This window comes from Thunnus albacares, chromosome 8, assembly GCF_914725855.1.
Source record: "Thunnus albacares chromosome 8, fThuAlb1.1, whole genome shotgun sequence".
In the NCBI taxonomy this organism is placed as follows: domain Eukaryota; kingdom Metazoa; phylum Chordata; class Actinopteri; order Scombriformes; family Scombridae; genus Thunnus; species Thunnus albacares.
Genome location: NC_058113.1, coordinates 31999360 through 32020296, shown reverse-complemented (window position 1 = coordinate 32020296; position 20937 = coordinate 31999360). Strand labels below are relative to the sequence as shown.

The 20937-nt window shown below is 39.2% G+C and overlaps 1 protein-coding gene across 2 annotated transcripts in view; it reads left to right on the top strand.

Annotated features, from left to right (window-relative positions):
• Window positions 1-20937, top strand: part of bcan (brevican) — a 42221-nt gene that overhangs the window by 11529 nt on the left and 9755 nt on the right. For both annotated transcript variants that reach the window (XM_044357968.1, XM_044357967.1), the window contains exons 2-9: window positions 4274-4356; window positions 7086-7478; window positions 10245-10419; window positions 10906-11033; window positions 14004-14297; window positions 15300-16250; window positions 17333-18139; window positions 19339-19584. In XM_044357968.1, the coding sequence (XP_044213903.1) occupies window positions 4274-4356; window positions 7086-7478; window positions 10245-10419; window positions 10906-11033; window positions 14004-14297; window positions 15300-16250; window positions 17333-18139; window positions 19339-19584 (3077 nt within the window). The remainder of the gene's footprint in view (window positions 1-4273; window positions 4357-7085; window positions 7479-10244; window positions 10420-10905; window positions 11034-14003; window positions 14298-15299; window positions 16251-17332; window positions 18140-19338; window positions 19585-20937) is intronic.

Here is a 20937-nt window from a genome sequence, read left to right as displayed (position 1 = left end):
TGAATTCTGATTCCTTGAAAACTCCCCGGAGGCTCGGGACTGAAGCCCAACCTCCAACTTAACTTACCATAATTACCACTCCTTTTATTCACTTTTCCTTTTGATATCCTGTTTTTCTTTGTTTTATTGTAATCCTATTTCCCCTGCAATCCCATTTTTTTTTTCTGCTTGGGGGTAAATTGTTTTCTGTTCTCTCCTCCTCACAGCTCTGACTAACAAACATGCTGACTAAACTGCTAAAACTATGATTAGAAGGCTTTGATCAAACCAAGAGAAACATTCATATTACCAAAAAGCTGCACGAGGCATCTGTGAACACCGATGGCTCTAAATGAGAGATAAATGACTAGTAAATGTTTGAAATTAGAAATGAAAACACTGAACACTGTTTAAATGTGTGACGAAAGTTGGCCACTTGCCACCTTTCTGCTCTGAGTTTGATGAATGGCTCTGAGCATGAAGTCAATAGTTTTCTTTTTTTGTCCCCTTCATGAGCATCTGAATTCACTTATTTGGTCAGAGAGGGAGTCATAACAATCAGCCTCTCTCTCTGTAGTAGTTTTTGTACGGTATTTTGTGTTTGCCAGCTAATCTGGCAAGTTTGGACCACCAGAAAAAGTGGAGCAACAGTCCAGAAACTTCAGAGTTCTGTTTCTATTATTTATTCATCAAAGAGAATTGACAGAAGTGTTGCGTGTGATGGAGCAGGTGAACCAACACTCAACAGCGAGGAGACAGGGATACGATAGAAAATATTTATTGTAAAAGCTGGGGAAAGGGAATGCAGGCCTGGGGAAACTTGGGCTGGTAACTGGGAACATGGGGCTAACAGCAAAAATACACCAGTCACGGACGTGGTCGCAGCAGCTGCGCGCACCTACACGGGCATCGTGAAGCTCATCTCTATTTTTGCGTGGCTGTCCTATAATCTTTTTTTTTTTTTTTTGTGGACCTCCATGTAAAAACTACAAAGAACTGAATAAAAAATGCACTCAATCTGTTTAAAAATGACTCAAATAAATACCTCATTGTACCAGAGGCAATGAGATGCAGCAGCGCAACCTCGTGTTTTTTTTTTGTTTTTTTTTTACTGCACATTGAAATGAATCAAATTAATGTGTATCCACGATCCTGTAGTTAAAACAATCTAGTTAATTAACTCAGTACCGGTTAATATAGCCTATGCTTCCAAACCCTGCATAACAAACTGCATTATCATCACTTGGCAACACTCAATATGCATGCAGTGACGCTGACAGAGTTGATGTAGCAGGTAGAAAACCCTGCTCTGCTCCACCTCTGGACGTGTCGCGTCTGTGCCTGGTGTATTTCAGCGGTAAGGTTTGGGCTGGAAGCTGGGAAGAACGGGAATCCAGGGCAGGGAAAGCAGGGCTGATGGATGGAAATGGATGGAAATGCAGAAGACAGGGAACAGACAACAACAAGAAAACTGTATAAATGCAGGTGAAGCAGCTTGAAGCGTAGTAACACTGACTGAAGCAGAGGCTACGATCTGGCAGAGTGGAAGTGGCAGGGTTGAGTATTTGAAGAAGGCTCTGCTCTTACTCCGGCACACCTGTGTCCACACACACACACACACACACATATATAGAGAGAGGCAGCAGGTTAGGGAGACAAAGAATCGTGACAGGAAGAACTCCTTTTGCAAAATCGAAAAATATGTCAAAAATCTCCACTGATTGAAGCAGCACTTGTAATGCTGCCCTCAGACATAAGTGGTGGGGTCGTGTTTTTGACATTGGAAGTCAAGCACACAATATGTATTCAAGTGCTTGTATGTCATGGCAACACTGTTGCTAGGCATCTGACAACAACAATAGTTTTTGCCTTGTTCCCTTTTCAAAAATTGTGAATAAAAGTCCTGAATACCACATCAGTGGTCTGTAAACACAGAGGAAATGAACAGAAATCACTTGAAGTACTTTTACAGTAGTAAATATACCGCTGTCAAAATTATTGACCGATCATCAAGGGTGTGACAGAACAAACTATTCAAGCTGTCTTCATGAAGTCCTTCATTTAGGCTTCAACTGTGCAACATCACATTAGGACTAGAGCAACACAAGACAAATAAAATCCCAAATACAAGAGCCCGTTTTGCATCCTCAGTCCCTCAAATCCCACTTATGGAAGTCTTAAGCTAAGTCAGTTGTAACTTGTTGTTCTAAGTCCGACATAATAGTTACGCTGGTCAGCCTTCTTTTTGTAAATCTTACATCTAGTCAGGAGCAGGCGTAAAGTCAAAATCTTTGCCTTACTCAGGAGTAGGGGTGTGCCCAAATACAAATACATTATTCGGCAAAGCACAAATAGTGGGTTTTATACGAATATTTGTTTACACATACGAATATTTTAAAAATTATTTGTTGGGGGTGTTCCCCAGAGATAAAGCTGAGCTACTGACACAAGCAAAGTGCTCCCGAGGGACTCTCCATAACCTGTTGTTCCCCTTCTCCTTTCCACAAAGTTAGGTTGTAAAAAATAGGCAATAAATGAAAAGTGCAAAGCAATAATTGCCTTTGAAGTTCCTCCCTACACGTTACATGGTGTGCTGTCTCTGTGTTATGGGTGTATAAATAGGTAGAGGTCTGTCTGCATGAGGCGATGAGTAAAGTTTTATCTTAGTAGTTAGCGCAGTCGTCTATGATCTGGGAGACTTCAGTTCAAGACCCGATGTGGGGACCTCCTTCATAAGGTAGTTTATTCATGAACACTTATTATAACACTTTAATTTTCTAAAATTAAAATGTCATAAAAACAAAAACAGGATTTTTAAGCCTCTTTCCACTTTTATTCGAATACAAATACAGATACAAATAATTTTGCTGCCTCAACAAATACAGATACAAATACAAATACTGGGATCTCTGCACATCCGTATTTGGTACATTGTTTTCTGAATGAAGGCTGCTTGAGTCTGAACAATCATTTATGACCTCCTCTGTTTCTCTCCAGTTGTCGTCTGCTTCTTATGTGTTATTATGTTGGATTGCTCTACAGTCAGTGTTTTCTTGTGCTGGCTGTACAGCTCCATTAATTTTCTTATCTCAATATCCATGAAATTGCCTTTTTTTTTTTCTTTGATCCTCCACAATGTTGCCGCAAATTAGAAATGATTAGCTACAAATTAGCAAGACAGTGGGAGATTGTTAACAATGTATCCTAGCAACCCACACCGCTAGGCAACACATTCAGGCATTCACATGGACGCGCATCATTGGTTGTAGTTAAGCCCAACGAGGCTTGGAGCAACCGGAGTAAAGTCCACTCTAAAGACTCGCCTTACAAAGACTGACTTAACAATTAAACTTAAACTTAATTAACAGAGTATATAAATTCTGAAAAATCTTAAAAGTAACTAGTAACTAGCACTGTACAGTACTTTACTTAAGTACAAATTTGAGGTACTTGTACCTTACTTGAGTATTTCCATTTAATGCTACTTTGTACTTTCTACTCCACTACATTTATTTGCCACTTATAGTTACTAGTTACTTTCAGATTATTTCATTTTACAAAAAATAATAGATTTTAATATTCTAACTGTTGTTTTAATTATTTGCTTCTTTTTTTTTGTTGTTGTTGTGCTCTTTGAACTGCATTAGTGTGTGAAAGGTGCAATATAAATAAAATGTATTTCTATCATAATAAAAACAAATGATACACTTATATAATATAACGCAGTACTATTACTATGAATCTACACAAAGTATCTAAAATTGGCTCCACATTGATAAACGACAGTGTTAAAATGTTCTTACATGTATTTGTTAGTAATAAAAACAAACAATATAACATAATTTACTATAATAAAACAACCTAAAAGAAGCCAGTCTGCATAATGAGTACTTCTACTTTTGATACTTTAAGTAGATTTTGCTGATAATACTTCTGTACTTTTACTTAAGTAACATTTTGAATTGAGGACTTTTACTTTAATTGAGTATTTTTACACTACAGTATTTCTACTTTTACGTTTTTAAGTAAACGATCTGAGTACTTCTTCCACCACTGTCTAATACTGAAATGACCTACATTTTACAGCGGTAATTTCATCTGATATGAATAATATTTCAGGTAGGTAACAGAGTATGACTTTTTGGTACGTGAGACAGCTGATGAGGTTTTAAGGTAAATGTAAGCTTATGCTTTGAAAACAAGCTGTTGCTCCAACACTGCAGCCCAGATATTCTTGTCATCTCAAGTTCAAACATGTTGTCCCTCCTCCTCCCTTCCTGTCTTTTACCCACAGACTGGATGTACTTCTTCCTGTGCTGCTGTGTGCCATCTGTCTCCTCGTCCTCCCGTCGTCCTCTACCCCCCACCACGAGTCAGGTACGCACCCTTCCCTCTCCATCCCCCCGTCACTTTCACCGCTCCCATCCACCACTGACACCCACGACTCCATTAAATCATATGTGACCTCTGACTTTTGAGGGCAGCGGGGTGCTCTTTAATCACTTCTTGACGTCCATTGTTTTTGCTGACGTGCACAATGGAGGCCATTTTCAAGGGTACCTGAGCAGTGGAAGTACATAAGTGTTATGAGCTTGATGTAGTTAAAGTATTGCAGTAAAAGTACATAAGTATTATGAGCTTGATGTAGTTAAAGTATTGCAGTAAAAGTACATAAGTGTTATGAGCTTGATGTAGTTAAAGTATTGCAGTAAAAGTACATAAGTATTATGAGCTTGATGTAGTTAAAGTATTGCACTAAAAGTACATAGTATTATGAGCTTGATGTAGTTAAAGTATTGCAGTAAAAGTAGTGGTTTGGTCCCTCTGACTGATATATTATTATATATGACATCATTAGATTATTAATAGTGAAGCATCAGTGTTAGAGCAGCATGTTACTGTTGTAGTTGCTGGAGGTGGAGCTAGTTTCAACTACTTTATATACAGTTAGCTATTTTAGTCCAGTGGTTCCCAACCTAGGGGTCGGGCCCCTCCAAAGGGTCAGCAGATAAATCTGAGGGGTGGTGAGATGATTAATGGGAGAGGAAAGAAGAAAAAACAAAGTTCTGATACACAAATCTGTTTTCAGTTTTTGGACTTTTTCTCTAATCTTTGATTTTTGCTGAAATATTGGATCATTTGAACATTTATTGAAATGAAAGCATGTGAGAAGTTTAGAGGGAAAAATCACTATTTGGTGGAGCTGTTAACAACTTCTAGGCATGTGAAATGTGACCCCGACTACACACTGCTTTTTGTAAGACGTCAAAAGCCAAAAAAGGTTGGAAACCACTGGTTTCATCTTTAACAATGTGTTGTATTTTAAAAGCTTGTTATATTATCCATTGTGTCAAATCTTCATCTGAAAAGTAACTAAAGCTGTCAAATAAATGTAGGAAGTTGGAAGTTTTCAGAATCTAATGAGCTACAATCCTAAAACAATGACCACTGCAGGTGACCAGCAAGAACTACAACAACATGACAGAGACTAGTACGACATCTCTGATAAACCACCCTACACTACAAACCACCTACAGATAAAATATTGTCATTTTGATCTATGAGGCAACAGAAGAAAAAAAAAAAAATCTGCCTGTTGTTACGCTGGTGAGTATTCAATCACGTCTGTCCAATTAAAATCTAAAGTCCTTTGGTCCAACTCTGGTACTAAATGTCAAGCTGTGGCTCTCAGAACTGATTGCAGGGTTGTGCAATGAAAGTCGAAAAAAGCAAAGGAAGAGCTTATGGACTTTATATTTCCTAAGCTAGAATGGGAGAAAATACTAGTTTATTTTGAGTGTCTTAGTTTTAAGCTGATTGACATTTAAGCTGATTAATTGGTCTACCTCTTTGGTCCAGGCTGAAATATCCCAACAAATATTGGATATATTGCCATGAAATGACTGTACTCAATGTTTAGTACCAATTAGCAAAATGGTAGGATGCTAACACACTTTAATAAGATGGTGAACATAGTAAACATTACATCGCATTTAGCTCAAAGCTCCATGTGTCTCACCTCACAGAGCCTGAGTGTGGCTCTTAATCTTGTTTTATTTTGGCTAATAGTATAATATATAGTATAGTATGTATAGGTAGATGTCAGTATAAGTCAGTAATTGTGTCAGCAATTCATTAAAAAATAGTTTAGTGATGGATGGATGGATGGATGGATGGATGAATGGAGGTCTTGGGCATCTAGTATGTATAAAAGTTGAAGCAGACATTTATCAGTAGTTTGACATTTAAGGAAATATCTAATAAAGAAAAAAATATCTAATAGGTGTATTTTTTAACTTTGTGCCAGGCTAGCTGTTTCCCCTCTGCTTCTAGTCTTTATGCTAAGCTAGGCTAACTGTCTCTAGCACCGTACTTAACACACAGACATGAGAGTGGTATCAATCTTTCATTTAACTCTGGACAAGAAGATATATAAACATATTAGGGGTGTGCCCTAATACAAATACATTATTCGGCAAAGCACAAATAGTGGGTTTTATATGAATATTTGTTTCATACAAATATTTAAAAAATTATTTGTTGGGGGTGTTCCCCAGAGATAAAACTGAGCTACTGACACAAGCAAAGTGCTCCCGAGGGACTCTCCATAACCTGTTGTTCCCCTTCTCCTTTCCATAAAGTCAGGCTGTAAAAAAATAGGCAATAAATGAAAAATGCAAAGCAATAATTGCCTTTGAAGTTCCTCCCTACACGTTACACACTGTGCTGTCTCTGTGTTATGGGTGTATAAATAGGTAGAGGTCTGTCTGCATGAGGCAATGAGTAAAGTTTTATCTTAGTAGTCAGCGCAGTCGTCTATGATCTGAGAGACTCCACTTCAAGACCCGATGTGAGGACCTCCTTTGTAAGGTAGTTTATTCATGAACACTTATTGTAAAACTTTAATTTTCTAAAATTAAGTGTCATAAAAACAAAAACAGGATTTTTAAGCCCCTTTCCACTATTATTCGAATACAAATACAGATACAAATAATTTTGCTGCCTCAACAAATACAGATACAAATACAAATACTGGGATCTTTGCACATCCCTAAAACATATTTATCACAATGTCACCAATTACATTAAAGCCTTTCTCTCCTCAGATGATTCAAAGCTTCTCCACGTGACCATCCCCACCGCGCTGCCTGTGCAGGTTGTACTTGGTGGCAATCTGACATTACCCTGCCTGGTGTCTCTGGCTCACCCGCCGCCGTCCCCCTCAACCAACGGCCGTCACGCCGTGCTGTCTCTCCCCCGGATCAAATGGAGCGTACTGACTCAGGGCAAAGAGACAGAGATCCTGGTTGCCCGCGGCGACAGGGTGAGAGTCAGCGAGGCTTACAAGGACCGAGCCTCGCTGCTCAATTACGCCTATTCCCCCGCCGACCTCACCCTGCGGCTAGAGAGTCTGAGGCAGAATGACACCGGCTTCTACCGCTGCGAGGTGCAGCAGGGCCTGGAGGACGCCGACGACGTGGCTCTAGTCAAGGTCAAAGGTGAGAGACAGACACATTTTTACACTTATATTATAAAATCAAAATTAAATTAAGCAGCACAAAATGTTAACTTTTCTTTTTTGTAATAATTCATTTTTATTTAAAAATACATGTTTGCGGACAAAATAATAACACTTGACCATGCTGTGGATTATTATTAAAAAACCTGTGTTGTTCACTGAAATTATAGTGTGTGTTCCTGTTATTCTGTCCACCCCCTGTATATTCACAGTGTGGATGAAATAACAGGAACACCTTATTCTATTATAGAGACCGTTACAACAACCCATCAAATTTTCGCCTCAAAAATGACCATAAAGTTAAATAAACACCTCTCTGACACAGTGTCCATAAAAACTGAATATTATTTGCTTTAAAAAATGTGTTTTTTATTGCAGAGCTGCTGTATTTGAATTCATTAGCTGCTAAATTATGTAGCAACATGTTGCAGCAATTTTATTCTTTTATTTATATCTAAAAAAACTGGCTAATACAAGTAAAAACATCTTCATTGGATGTTTTTCTCAGGTTTTGAGTTCTAAAAATGATAAATCAGAGTGAACAAATTTTTCTGTATTTTAAAGTCAAATCCAATAACAACTCGCACATCTGCCAGTGAGGTGTGATAATTTGTACAGAATCCAAATCTGCATATTTCAGTTCATAGAAAACATGTTTGAGACAAATTGAGCTGCACTGGAAGCATATTGCGATAATGTGTTATGTTATAATAATATCCATGTATCTATAATATAATATTATTACTTAATCATTTAATTAATTTTAAGAAAACTGTCATTATGATATTAAATGTCAAACCAAGTCTAATGCACATCTGGTAGACAGGTGCATAGGAAAATTAAATCATGCAAAACAACATGTTGCATTCAACCACGTTATGTTTAGTGAGCATTCAGTGTTTGGTTCATAGAGTTTCATCAGGCATTAACTCATAAAATGAAACATTTTAAAATGTTTCATGTTGTCGACAGCAGTGTGTGCTGCTGCAACTCTCGTACCCATTTAATACAAATGGGCTGAAAGCAACACATAGACAGCAACAACTTTTTACCTGTATTGTCAGTTTTTTCTAAAAGCAAACAAAATAGTTCAACATCAATGACAGAACAGACATGTGAGAGTCAACACATGCACCATGTTGACTGACAAAAAAAGGCCATGAAAAATATCAAGGTCAAACAAACTTTCTTATGGGTAAATGAAAAAAATGTGTCTCTCATATTCTTGTATCTTTATGAAGCACACTCAACACACACACACACACACACACACAGACACACACACACACACACACACACACACACACACATACGCTCAACATCTATGATTTATGGTTGTCTCATTCAGAGCACCCACCGAGTAATACATTATGGATTCTCTGACAACAGTCATTTGCGAGCTAATATATCAGATACTGAATGCAGCTTTCGGTATTTTGCATTAAATATAGACAGCAGAAGGTGCAGGATAACACTCTAACTCTGGGATGGTATTAAGGGTCGTATTAGCTCTATTTGTGGCTTCTCATCCACTAGTTTCACTCATATCAGTACGACAAATTATTGTCATCAGGATTAATTTAGAATTTTTGTTAGTGGCTCAACATTATGCCACAAAACGCATGAACTGTATGTTATCTTTTAATCAGTTTGATGGTGGAAAGTCAAACTTGGACTGAATGGATCAAATTCTGATAGTGAAACGAGTCATTTTGCAGGAGTTGTGACGCTCAAAAAAATGTACCTGCTGATTTACAGACGTCTCTTTAAGAATGTAAGTCTGTGGGAAAAAGTCTTTTTGGGCCAGCATGCATCACGTGATGTTGAAATTACACGGGTTATCCAGCTCTCTTTATGAATCCATGAAGTTATGCTACAGATCGTGATGCTACAGCAACTTCCTGTTTACATAGTTGATACTTTTTAATGGACAGTGCTACAGATGTTTCCTAGAAACCATTTTACACATTACTAGCTAAGACATTTATTAAGTTTAATTGTGCATCGTGGTTTAGTAAATCACTAGTTTGAAACTAGTTAGTAGTTACTAAGAACTCAGGAGGGACTTTACACACAAACTTAATGATGGATTTAAGAACAGTTGGTGCAACACAGTCCTGGACTTCACAGTAGATATGTTTGCACATTTGCAATTTGCGCATAAAAAAAAAGAAAAAAAGCTGAGCGGAAATGGCAGAAATTTAAAAAAAAAGGTGAAATATTGCACAGAAGTTTTATGCATGGCTTTAAGTTTTATTTTGGCTGACTGAATGTGTTTGGCGTCCTCTACAAGAGGGGAACAAGCAAAATAGATAAATTGAGAGCACTAATTAAGTAATCCGAGCACACAAACAGTTACCTCAAGGGCACAAAATATTAAATCGAGAGCACTAATTAGTGAGTTTTTTTTTCTCCGTGGCTCCTCACGAGCTCCATGAGAGACAGATTCATTCAATAAAAAAAGAAAACACAAATGTCATATTAGGTAGAGAGCAGCAGTAAAATGCCCTGATGTATCAGAGTTATTGGTACTTCATTAATAATGTAATCTTCTCCTTTTGAAATATTTCTTATTTTGCCAAATTTTCAGAAACTTCCTTCAAACTTGTGCAACATTTTAATGGAAACACTATTTTACTACTTTTCTTGCATAGGTCACCCTGCCTCTAATGTCACTCTGCAGAATTATCACATAAAACACTACAGGCCCACAGAATTTATGAAGCTCTTGTTATGGGTTTTACAGGGGTGGTGTTCCATTATCGTGATGCATCCAGCCGGTACGCCTTTGCCTTTGAGGAGGCCAGAAATGCCTGCGAGGAGATCGGGGCCCGTATTGCCTCTCCGGAGCAGCTCCTGGCCGCCTACCACAGCGGATACGAGCAATGTGATGCAGGCTGGCTCTCAGACCACTCGGTGAGGTGAGGACTGGAGAGAAAGGGATCTAATGCAGGACGTATCACTCAACACTGGATTAAGTGGCCTCTTAGCTTGAAAATTCTGCATGTGTGTTATGGTGAAGTGAGTTTTGAGATATTCCGATTTGCAGTTTCCATTTGGCAACAAACCAAATCCTTAATGCGGCCCGATGAAAAACAACAACATAAACTGTGCTTCAAATAGCCCTGCTAGACTGACATGTTGCTGTCCATGTGGTTGAGTATGGAGGTCAGTCAGTACAGAGGTCTGATATCGGACCTCTCAGCCAGCTAACATTTGATATGCTCTCTACATCTGCACATCAGAAAACAGTGATCATCAAGTAGCTGAGAGGCTCTCAAACCCAACATTTCTCCCCACTCCAACACTCCAAAGACGTGCTCGTACAAGTGTGATATTAGGAGTGCTGCCCTCACAGAGGAAGAGGTTCTCAGTGCTTCAGTGCTCTGTGATATTTCCTTCCACAGATATCCCATTCAGATGCCAAGAGAGGGCTGTTTCGGGGATATGGATGGACTGCCAGGAGTGAGGAACTATGGACTGCTAGAGCCTGATGAACTGTATGACGTCTACTGCTATGTGGAGAATATTGAGGGTAAAGTCTACCATACACTAGATAGAAGACTTTGACAAGACTTTGAAAAGACTAAAGTTTAAAACCCTCGCGCATCTAAAGACAATGTGTAAAAAGTCACTGAGTTTTTAGTCACAGACTGTAAGATCTTGCAGGGTCACTGTTTGCAAGACTACAACTAAATTTAACACAAAAAATTAGGAAATTTGAGTTTGGTAGATTATTTCTTTGTTGTAACAATGCTTTTTGGCAACAAATCTTGAAATGTTAACCCAAGAAAAGATTTATTTAAGCTGTTAGGCATTGGCAGAGAAGATTTGGCAAATTTTTCATGGGCGCAACCCACATGCTCAGCTCTGCTGCTCACCATTTAAAAGGGAAATAAACAGGCTTTCCGACGGTATAAGATTTATTGCCAAGAAGCATTGTTACAACAAAGAAATAAAATTTCATGAAAAACAAATTTCATTACTTTTTGTGCTACGTTTAGATTAATTTTAAGATTATTTCCCATCTTGCTTCTGGTGGAAATTTACAAGAAGAAAAACAGAAGCAGCATTTGGCCACAGCTGCCCTTGTGTGTGTAGTGGTTTGTTCTGAAAAACCAGCCAAAAGTAAATGTAAATTAATTTATCAATTCAGTTATAACTGAACAACAACAAAAGAGAAACAACGGACACTACATGCTGATTGTCCCTGTTATTAACTAACTTTCAGTGGACAACTTAAATTAATCTTTTCTTGGGTTAACATTTCTTAGATTGTATCAGCTAAGACAATCACATTTCAATAGGTGTCATCCTTGTACTTGTATTTTTACAGCTTTAAAACATCTACACAGTTTATACAGCTGCCTACAGAAACCACCTTTAACCATTAACTATCTGGACATAGCACTTTCAGCTGCTGGATGTTGGAGTATTTCTGTTTTTAAACCCTGCAAGCTGCATGAAATACAGTAGAAACAGCAGCAGCCTAGACAAAGGCAGAAAGTCACAGCTTTAACTCCTCCAACTGGCTTGAAATAATGTGTGAAAAACCAGTAAATAAACTGCAGACACACAGCAGCTGACAGAAAGAGGAGGTCTTATTATACAGAGAAATATTAGTTTTTTTCTGGGTGAATAAATGTTAATGTGACTTATAAAAAGGGAAGCTAAAGGACAACGAGAATGCTGAGCTTTGTTTAATCAGGAGTCATTAATAACACTATCAAGCATATCATGTTTAATTAGGAAAATAGTTTAAAAACATGCACACAAAGGGCAACCATTTACTGCAAACTGCTGTTAGAAACTGTGTACAATTAGCTGATAATTAGCCTGATCAGCCACCGTCAGTAATCAATACAAACACACATTATTAAACTATTAATCATACCAATAACTAACAGCAGTCAACGTCAGATGACCTCATCATACTTTAGCAGTTACCTGGTGTTTCTGTAGTGGTGACAAAACATTGAAAAATATACATATTAGTTATTTGAATTAAAGTGAAGCTCCCTGCGCTCTCCTTACGTTTCTGCAAAAACTGTCTGTCATGTGTATGTGTGACGGTATTTGAGGAGTTTTTTCAGCCGCTATAGTAACTACCTGGTTTGCTGCTTCCTGTTTGGTGCTGGAGAGAGTGCACCTATTGGTTGTTGACAATGTTTTCGCCATTGAAATTCATTATTTGCATGAGCCAAGAATAAAGACTTATGATAATATTAAACATGTTTGATTTCATCGGAATGTCAAGACAAGAAAAAGACTGCCTTAAGACAGTTCGGAGTTTTTTGACCATCTTACACCAAATGATTGAAATGACGAGAGCACACCACAACTATTCTGACATTGGAAATTTGTCTGCAACAGTGAAATCGTTTGAAAAGTCGTTTGGTGTAAGGTCGGCATAACACAACCAAAAGGATTGTTTTTTTTTGTTTATTTTTATATTTTTTTCACAACTGTAATGACCCAGCTCTCCAGGGAGAAAAAAAAGAAAGAAAGAAAAGAAAGAGGCAAACTACAAAGGAAAAAAAGGGCCTGCAGGTGCAACTTAAATGAAATAAATAATTACAACCAAAAGAGGACTCCTAACCTAGAATTTTAAGAAATCTGTCTTCAAACAACAAAAACGAAAAATAAAACCTCAACTAACCTGCCCTACTCTTATCTGTTTAAAAGCATAAAAATATTTGAAGCAACACTCCTGCTCCTAGTGTCTCTAGACAAAATGTATCTGGATGTATGTGTGTGTGTATATATTGTACGAAGAACTAAAGCCGGCCCGGTCTGCAGGTAGTTAAAGGGGACATATCATGCACAATTCCAGGTCTTTAATTATATTCTGGGGCTCTACTGGAAAATCTTTGCATGATTTCCAGTTAAAAACTCCTTATTTATCTTATACTGGTCCTTTATGCAGCCCCTCAGTTCAGCCTCTGTCTGAAACAGGCCGTTTTAGCTCCTGTCTCTTTAAGGCCTATGAGCCCACTCTGTTCTGATTGGTCAGCTTCAGGAAAATAATGAAATATGAAAGTGGACAATGTGAACAACCTTAGCAACAAAGATTACAGAACACACGGCCATTTGTGGGCAAGAATCTGACGTCATCGTGAAGAGGAGGTAGAGGTAACATTGCAAACAAAGCACTCAGAGTATGCTGAAGCCCTGACTTTTGACTTGCACGGAGAATTTTTACATACAAGTTTTGGAATTTTGACCATGTATAACATACACATCATAACAAAGAAGAATAATGGCCCAGACTACCAAAATAAGAACCCAGGTTGTAAAAAAAAATATTTCTATCATTTATGATATGTTTATGTTATGATTTACCTGATCCGGCTGCAAACACACAGTATGAGTCAAATGTTTGGACACACTTTCTCATTCAAGTCAATGAGAAGGTGTGTCCAAACTTTTGACTGGTCCTTGTAAATCAAAGAGAAGTAAAAGGAAAAAGATAATCAAAACATGACACCTGTCTCCATATTTACAGGTGAGGTGTTTCATGGCTCGGCCCCCCAGAGTTTCACCTTCTGGGAGGCCAAGGCCTACTGTCTGAGTCACGGGGCGGAGCTGGCCACCACCGCTCAGCTATACGCAGCCTGGAATGATGGACTGCACCACTGCAGCCCGGGCTGGCTGGCGGACGGGAGCGTGCGGTACCCCATCGTCACCCCTAGAGTGCGCTGTGGAGGTGGGGAACCTGGGGTCAGAACTGTCTATCAATACAGCAACCAGACGGGTTTCCCTGAAGCTCACACTCGGCATGATGTCTACTGCTTCAGAAGTAAGAGAACAATCTTATATCTGATATGAGTCTTAGTTTATTTTCTGTGTAGGGAGGACAGTTTTGTTTTGTTTTGAATTCCACAGGAGAAACCCTTTAATTACCTACTTTAATTCCACAAAGAAACAAGGTGGTTGTTGTTCCAGAGCTGCTATTTTCATCTCTCACAGTCTCACAGTGGGGGTGACAGGGTGACGCTGGCCTGAGTCACGGATATTGGATCATTTTTCCGATCAGCGAAAGAAAAAAAGGGGAGACACAAATAATAATTAATATAGTCACAGCCCAATTTTCTGCAATACAAACACTTTTACTTTTAATACTTTAAGTTAGTTTACCTGGTAATACTTCTGTACTTTTTCTTAAGTAGGGTTTCAAATGCAGGACCTTTACGTTTTTTTTACGTTTACATTTTTACGTTTACTTTTACTTACGTAAAGAATCTAAGTTTTTCTTTTCACCATCGGTGAATACAGATTTCTGAGCATCACAGACTCTCATAGGAATGCGTGGGTTACCATCTTGGAACATGAAAACCATATCATCTTTTCAAATCACTGAACGAATCAGAGATGTTGGGGGCAATTCAGAGGTCTGAAACTAGGCCAATGAAATACTGGATAGTTGTTCCTACCGTTAAAATTATTCAAACTTAACAATCTTAGAAGGTTGTAGAGGAAAATCTCCACCTTGGTTGAACTGTTCACTACTCATGGGAATACGTATGTAACCTGTGATCGCAAGCAGGTGTAGCTTCTTTTTAAGGGGTTTCAAGCCAAAAATGTTGAGAACTACTGCTTTAAACTATGGTATTTTCAGTTATTTTAAAATAACCATATATAATTAGTCTTTATGCTGTTGTAGATGCCCACTTGACGCACACAATGACAATAATAATCACATTTCTTACATTCAAATGAGCTTTCTTGTAACACAAAGAATAGGTCTTGTCAAATCCGAATTATTATGTGTAAAATTTTCCAATTCTCCTTTTTACTCCAGGTGACAACAGCCCTCACACTGAATCTCCCCAGGATTTTCTTGCCACTGAGCCAGAGGATATTGGCCAGGACATTGTTTTCTTATCTAATCCTACGCAGGAGGAGGTCAGCCTGAGTGGTGTGACAGCAAAGGGGGGCGAAGAACTCTTGGAAGCCTGGACAGCCAATCCTGTAAAGCAGGGCTTTGTTAAGGATCAATTCTCAACACTGGTTTATGACAAGAGGCTGCTGGTCACAGCAGACTTTCATGAGTCTGTCACTCAGCCGTCTCAGTATCAAGAGACCCTGTCCACCAAAGACACCTGGGAGCCTGTACAGAAGGCCAGCTACCCTGAGTCCTATCAGCCAGCACCTGAAGAAAACCTGGATGCAGATCATAACGAGTCTCACACACAACCAACATCTTCTCCAGAGACTGATGATGTACCCACAACTAATGGGACAACTTCAGAGACCGGAGAGCCCTCAGAGCATCATGTTTTTGAGAATAACCAAATCACTGAAAGCCTTGACACGATTGTTGTTAATGCAACATCTGGAGCTGATGTAAATGAGCTTATCAACAGCTCTTCAGAGGTGCATCAGGAGACTGATCTCCCCACTTCTCAAGAGGACCACACTCCAGTTGTTGATTTGGAACACACCTCTGAAACCGAGTCGGTCCACTTAAGCACCTCTTACAATGTTACAGGACAGCCAGAGGAGGCCAGCACTGCAAATACTGAGGAGATGTCAGTGATGACTACTTCACCCCACACTGAAGAACCAGATGTTCTGTCCACCACCGTGTTGCCATCTTTTGACAACAGTACACCTGAGAGCCATCCAGTAGAAGAGGAGTCCGGAGAGGAGAGTGCAACTCCAGATGAGGAAACACAAAACACAGTGACTCTCAGCTTGGTTGCTATGGAAACCTCTTCCACCTCTGGACTGGTCCCTACACCTGATTCAAGTAAGTGTGGTAAATTTTACCGTTATGGTGAGCCAGTTATTTCGCTTGAAGAGTGCAGCTGATCCTCTTTAATTGATATTGATTGGTCACCTAAGCTATTTCTACATCACTAGTTGTTATTATGACTGGGAAACTAATATTTATGACAGCTCCAATACATGGATGGATGGAAATATGGAAATATGAATGCCTTGTCAACCAAAGTCTGTCATTCAGGGTAATTAAACCCAAATCTTGATGGATATATTGCAACTGCCACATCGTCACTGCACAGTGTTTTTTAACCTTCGCATCACTAACTCTGCTGTCCTGTGATGTGAAAACTTGCAAGTTGTAAGGAATTTTACTTACAGTTCGCATATTAAATAGCATGTCAACCACTATTGGATGCTGACATGCAGTCATTTAGCATGTCACATAAGCATATATGATCACAATTAACATGCTTACATGCTAACCCTTAGTGTGCACAGTTAAGCATCCTAGCCTTTTTAGCTAATAACTGTTGAATTAGCATGTGAGCACACCTATGTTTAACATGTAACTTTAAGAAACACACTAATGCTTATTTGCCAGGTGAGCAATTTTCATTCGAGTGAATAGGTGCCATCTTTGGGTCCAGTATCCAGTTCCTATAATACATCCATGGGCTGGAAGGACATAAAGATTTTTGGGCATACTCTGTCATGTTGGTAGTGAAACATCAGATCAGCAGGCGGTGCTGGATGATAGATCAGGATATATAAGTCATTATGGATTGTGTGGAGACAATCAGTGTTTTTACCAAAAATGGCAAAACATCCAACCCATCCAAGATACTGACAGACTGACCAACCAACACTGACATGCCTAGAGCCACATAACTTGATTAAAAACATAATGGTAAGTAAAATATGAAATGTAAAATGTCTACAAATTATGGCATACCAATCCTCTATTACACACAATTGCACAACTAACTTGTTTTTCTTTCTTGCTTCATTTCAGTAGCAGTAAATTGCTTTAGAAAATGATAGAAATTATAGATATTTTTAGCATATACAGTAGTTTTAGATGATCCCTTTTCTTGGTCCCTTTCTCAGGTCATCATCCTACTGAAGAGCACTCAGACGTAACGACAAAGTCCATCGTTCCCGTCTGCCATGGTGATGAGGAATCTAATAGCACTTCAGAGGAGGCAGAACCAGATGATCCCACTGACCAGAGTGGACACAGCGATTCTACGGAAATGCCAACAGCAGAGGCCATCATAGTCACAGACGACTCAGGCTCCAGCGTATACACTCCTGTCCTAAACAACGACTCAGTCACTTTGTTGACATCCCTGGCATCTGTAACCCTGTCTCCCCCTTCTGTTGAGGTTGAAGCCAGCTCCACAGAGATTATTACCTTCATCCCAGAAAGCAATGCTTCATCTGAAGCTGAACCTCTGGAGGACACCCAGGACAAACTTGAACAGGAGGGATTAGGAGAAAGACCAGATGTATTTCTCAGCACAGACCAAAATATCACAGACAGTGATCGAGAGGGACGAGAACGAGAGGTCAGAGAGGAAAATTCAGACTCAGGTGAGGGATCAGGTGAATCTGGAGAAAGCCCAGAGGTGAAGCCAGGACTGTTTTTGACAAATCCAACTCTTTCTACAAACCACACTTCTGAGGGAAGTGATGGTGAGCCTGGAACAGATGCACCTCCTCCATCAGATGCAAAAATCACACTCATCCCTCATCTGACCCTCACACCCGGCTGGGAACCAGAGCCTTCCTCCACACCGCAGGAGTCTCGCGCTGATCGGGAGTACAGTGCCGAGTCTCCTGTCGCTGAGGAATGTGGTTATGTCTCAAAGGAGCAAGAGGGTGTGGCGGAGATTACCACCAGCAGCACTAACGGTAAGTTTAAAGGAATACTTCACCAAAAACCTGTTTTGGATATCAAACACTTTACTCCTTGTTACCTCTTTGTGAAGGATGGAAGCTCAGAACATCACTGCAAAAAAGTCTTAGAAATGTTCCCTATATTTTTTCCCCCTCATGAATTTATCGAGGTGGACAAAATATTAGGAACACCTTTCAATTCAATGCACTCAGTACACCACCCACTATGTCCTCAATAATAAACATAATTATCACCTTTCTGACAATATCAACTTCTTCTTTATCTTCTTTAGCTGCTCCCGTTAGGGGTCACCACAGCGGATCATCCATTTTCATCTCTTCCTGTCCTCTGCATCTTCCTCTGTCGTGCCAACCACCTGCATGTTTTCTCTCACCATATCCATAAACCTCTTCTTTGGCCCTCCTCTTTTCCTCTTGCCTGGCAGCTCCAACTTCAGCATCCTCCCAATATAACCAGCATCTCTCCTCTGCACATGTCCAAACCATCTCAAACTCTCAAACTTTGTCTCCAAACCGTCCAACCTGAGCTGTCCCTCTTATATTCTCCAGTTGACCCCACGTATTTAAACTTTCTCCACCTCTACTCCTTGCATCCTCACCACTCTGCAGTCCTCCCTCTCATTCACGCACATGTATTCCGTCTTGCTTCTACTGACTTTCAATCCTCTTCTCTCCAGTGTATACCTCCACCTCTCCAGGCTCTCCTCGACCCGCTCCCTACTCTCAATACAGATCACAATGTCATCCGCGAACATCATAGTCCACGGAGACTCTCGCTTGATCTCGTCTGTCAACCTGTCCATCACAATTGCAAACAAGAAAGGACTCAGAGCCGGTCCTTGATGTAATCCCACCTCCACCTTGAACCCATCCATCACTCCAACCGCAGACTTCACCGCTGTCACACTGCCCTCATACATACCCTTCACCACTATTACATACTTCTCTGCCACTCCCGTCTTCCTCATACATTAACACACCTCCTCTCGGCACCCTATCATATGCTTTCTCTAGATCCACAAAGACATAAAGCAACTCCGTCTGACCTTCTCTACACTTGTCAACAATAAATGAAAATGTATAAGCTTCGTAAAAGTGGAATTTATGGCAGAGCTGCTGTATTGGATTGCATTGGATTGCACAGGTGTTCCCAATAAAGTGCTTGGCGAGTGTAAAATAAACTGTCTCAACAGAACATGGATCAGAGGGAGGTGAGGGGGAGACCAGCACAGACGAGCCCTCAATTAAAAGATGCACATGGCATCCGGATGAAGAGGAAACCTCCAGTCCTGCGCTCGCCACAGGCAGCCATGATCTGACAATTGCTGCTCCCACCATGCACCCGGAGTATTTTAAAAAAGAAGAGGAGGAGGAGGAGGCCATGGTTGCCTCCCTGCCTGCTGCCAAAGTGTCTGCTGCAAGACAAGGAAGCATTTCAGGTACCTACAAAGTGTTGCACGTTGCATGATAACACAAATAGCAGCTGGTGTTAGTGTGCTTTGTAATTGTTTTGGGAAGGGGGAGGGAAGGTTTTGCCTCTGAAAATGCCCAATCAGGAGAGGGATTTGTACTGTATGCTGCAATTTGGCACCTCAAGCTGACTCAACACAACAGAGAGATTAGCTTTCCAGTTTGAATGAATATTCGGAGAATAACAAGCAGCAGGTTCACGACAGGAATCTATTTACTGTGGTGTTGTTGTTGTTGTTGTGAAGGATTTTATTATCAATTTATAATCAATTCAGATTATTTAAGAAATATAAACAACTCCATAAGGCCAAAGAAAGAAGTCTTCTCTGAACTTTTTCATATGTACAATACACTATATTTATATTGTCAATGATCAGTCACTTAAAAATGGAAGAAAATAGAAGAACAAACACAGAGCGTCAACAGGTCATATCATATGTGATTTTTTTCTCTTTTTAAAGACAAATTTCTGATGCTCATTCTATTCTCATCAAGCCTAAAATAAAATAAAAGTCATAGTAATTTCATTTAGAAAAGTAATTTAAATTGTTTTGGGTATTTTAAGAGGAAAAATTCAAAATGTTTATTTCATTTGACAAACAGGAAATTAAAAATCAATCTTTGGAACTGAGCCTCTCCAATGTGATGCTGATCATTATAAGCTATTTAAACTTCCAGATTTACTGTATAGTGATGCAGTAAGTAAAAGGATACTTTCAAATTACAATAATATTATTTATTTCTAAAACCCAAACTTTAGTCTTCTCCTTATAAAAGACACAAATAGAATCATTAGTAATATTTAGACTGGGTACATGAACAAAGGAGTGGGTACCTTATGTAACAGTTCCCTCTGCTGGTAACTTTTTGTAGGGCCATTTCATTTGGAAATGAGATGAATAAACTCTTCTGACAGTGAGAGATTTGCCAATTCTTCAGGTGCTGGAGTGCAGGACTCCTGAGGAATAAGAATGCTGTCAGTTTCAAAAAATAAAATAAAACCAAACTCTGACAAAATGCTTGCTGACACGAAAGTACAATATTATATGTAATACAGTAAGAATTAACGTTACCGACTATTTAGAAATTTGCCTTTTTGTAGACTTTTTTAAGGAGATAATTGGAATTAGGTGCTTTTTATAAAGTTTTTATGGTATTTTTTTATCATAACAGTGTATGTGTTTTGTTGTTGAGTTGTGTGTATTTGTCTAAAAGCACATCTTTGCAGACTCTGCTAATAATAAATCTCACAGATACAGAATAAATATAAAAATCAAATTTAAGTTACGTAAAAGAAACTATTTGTTTATATTATGGGGGCA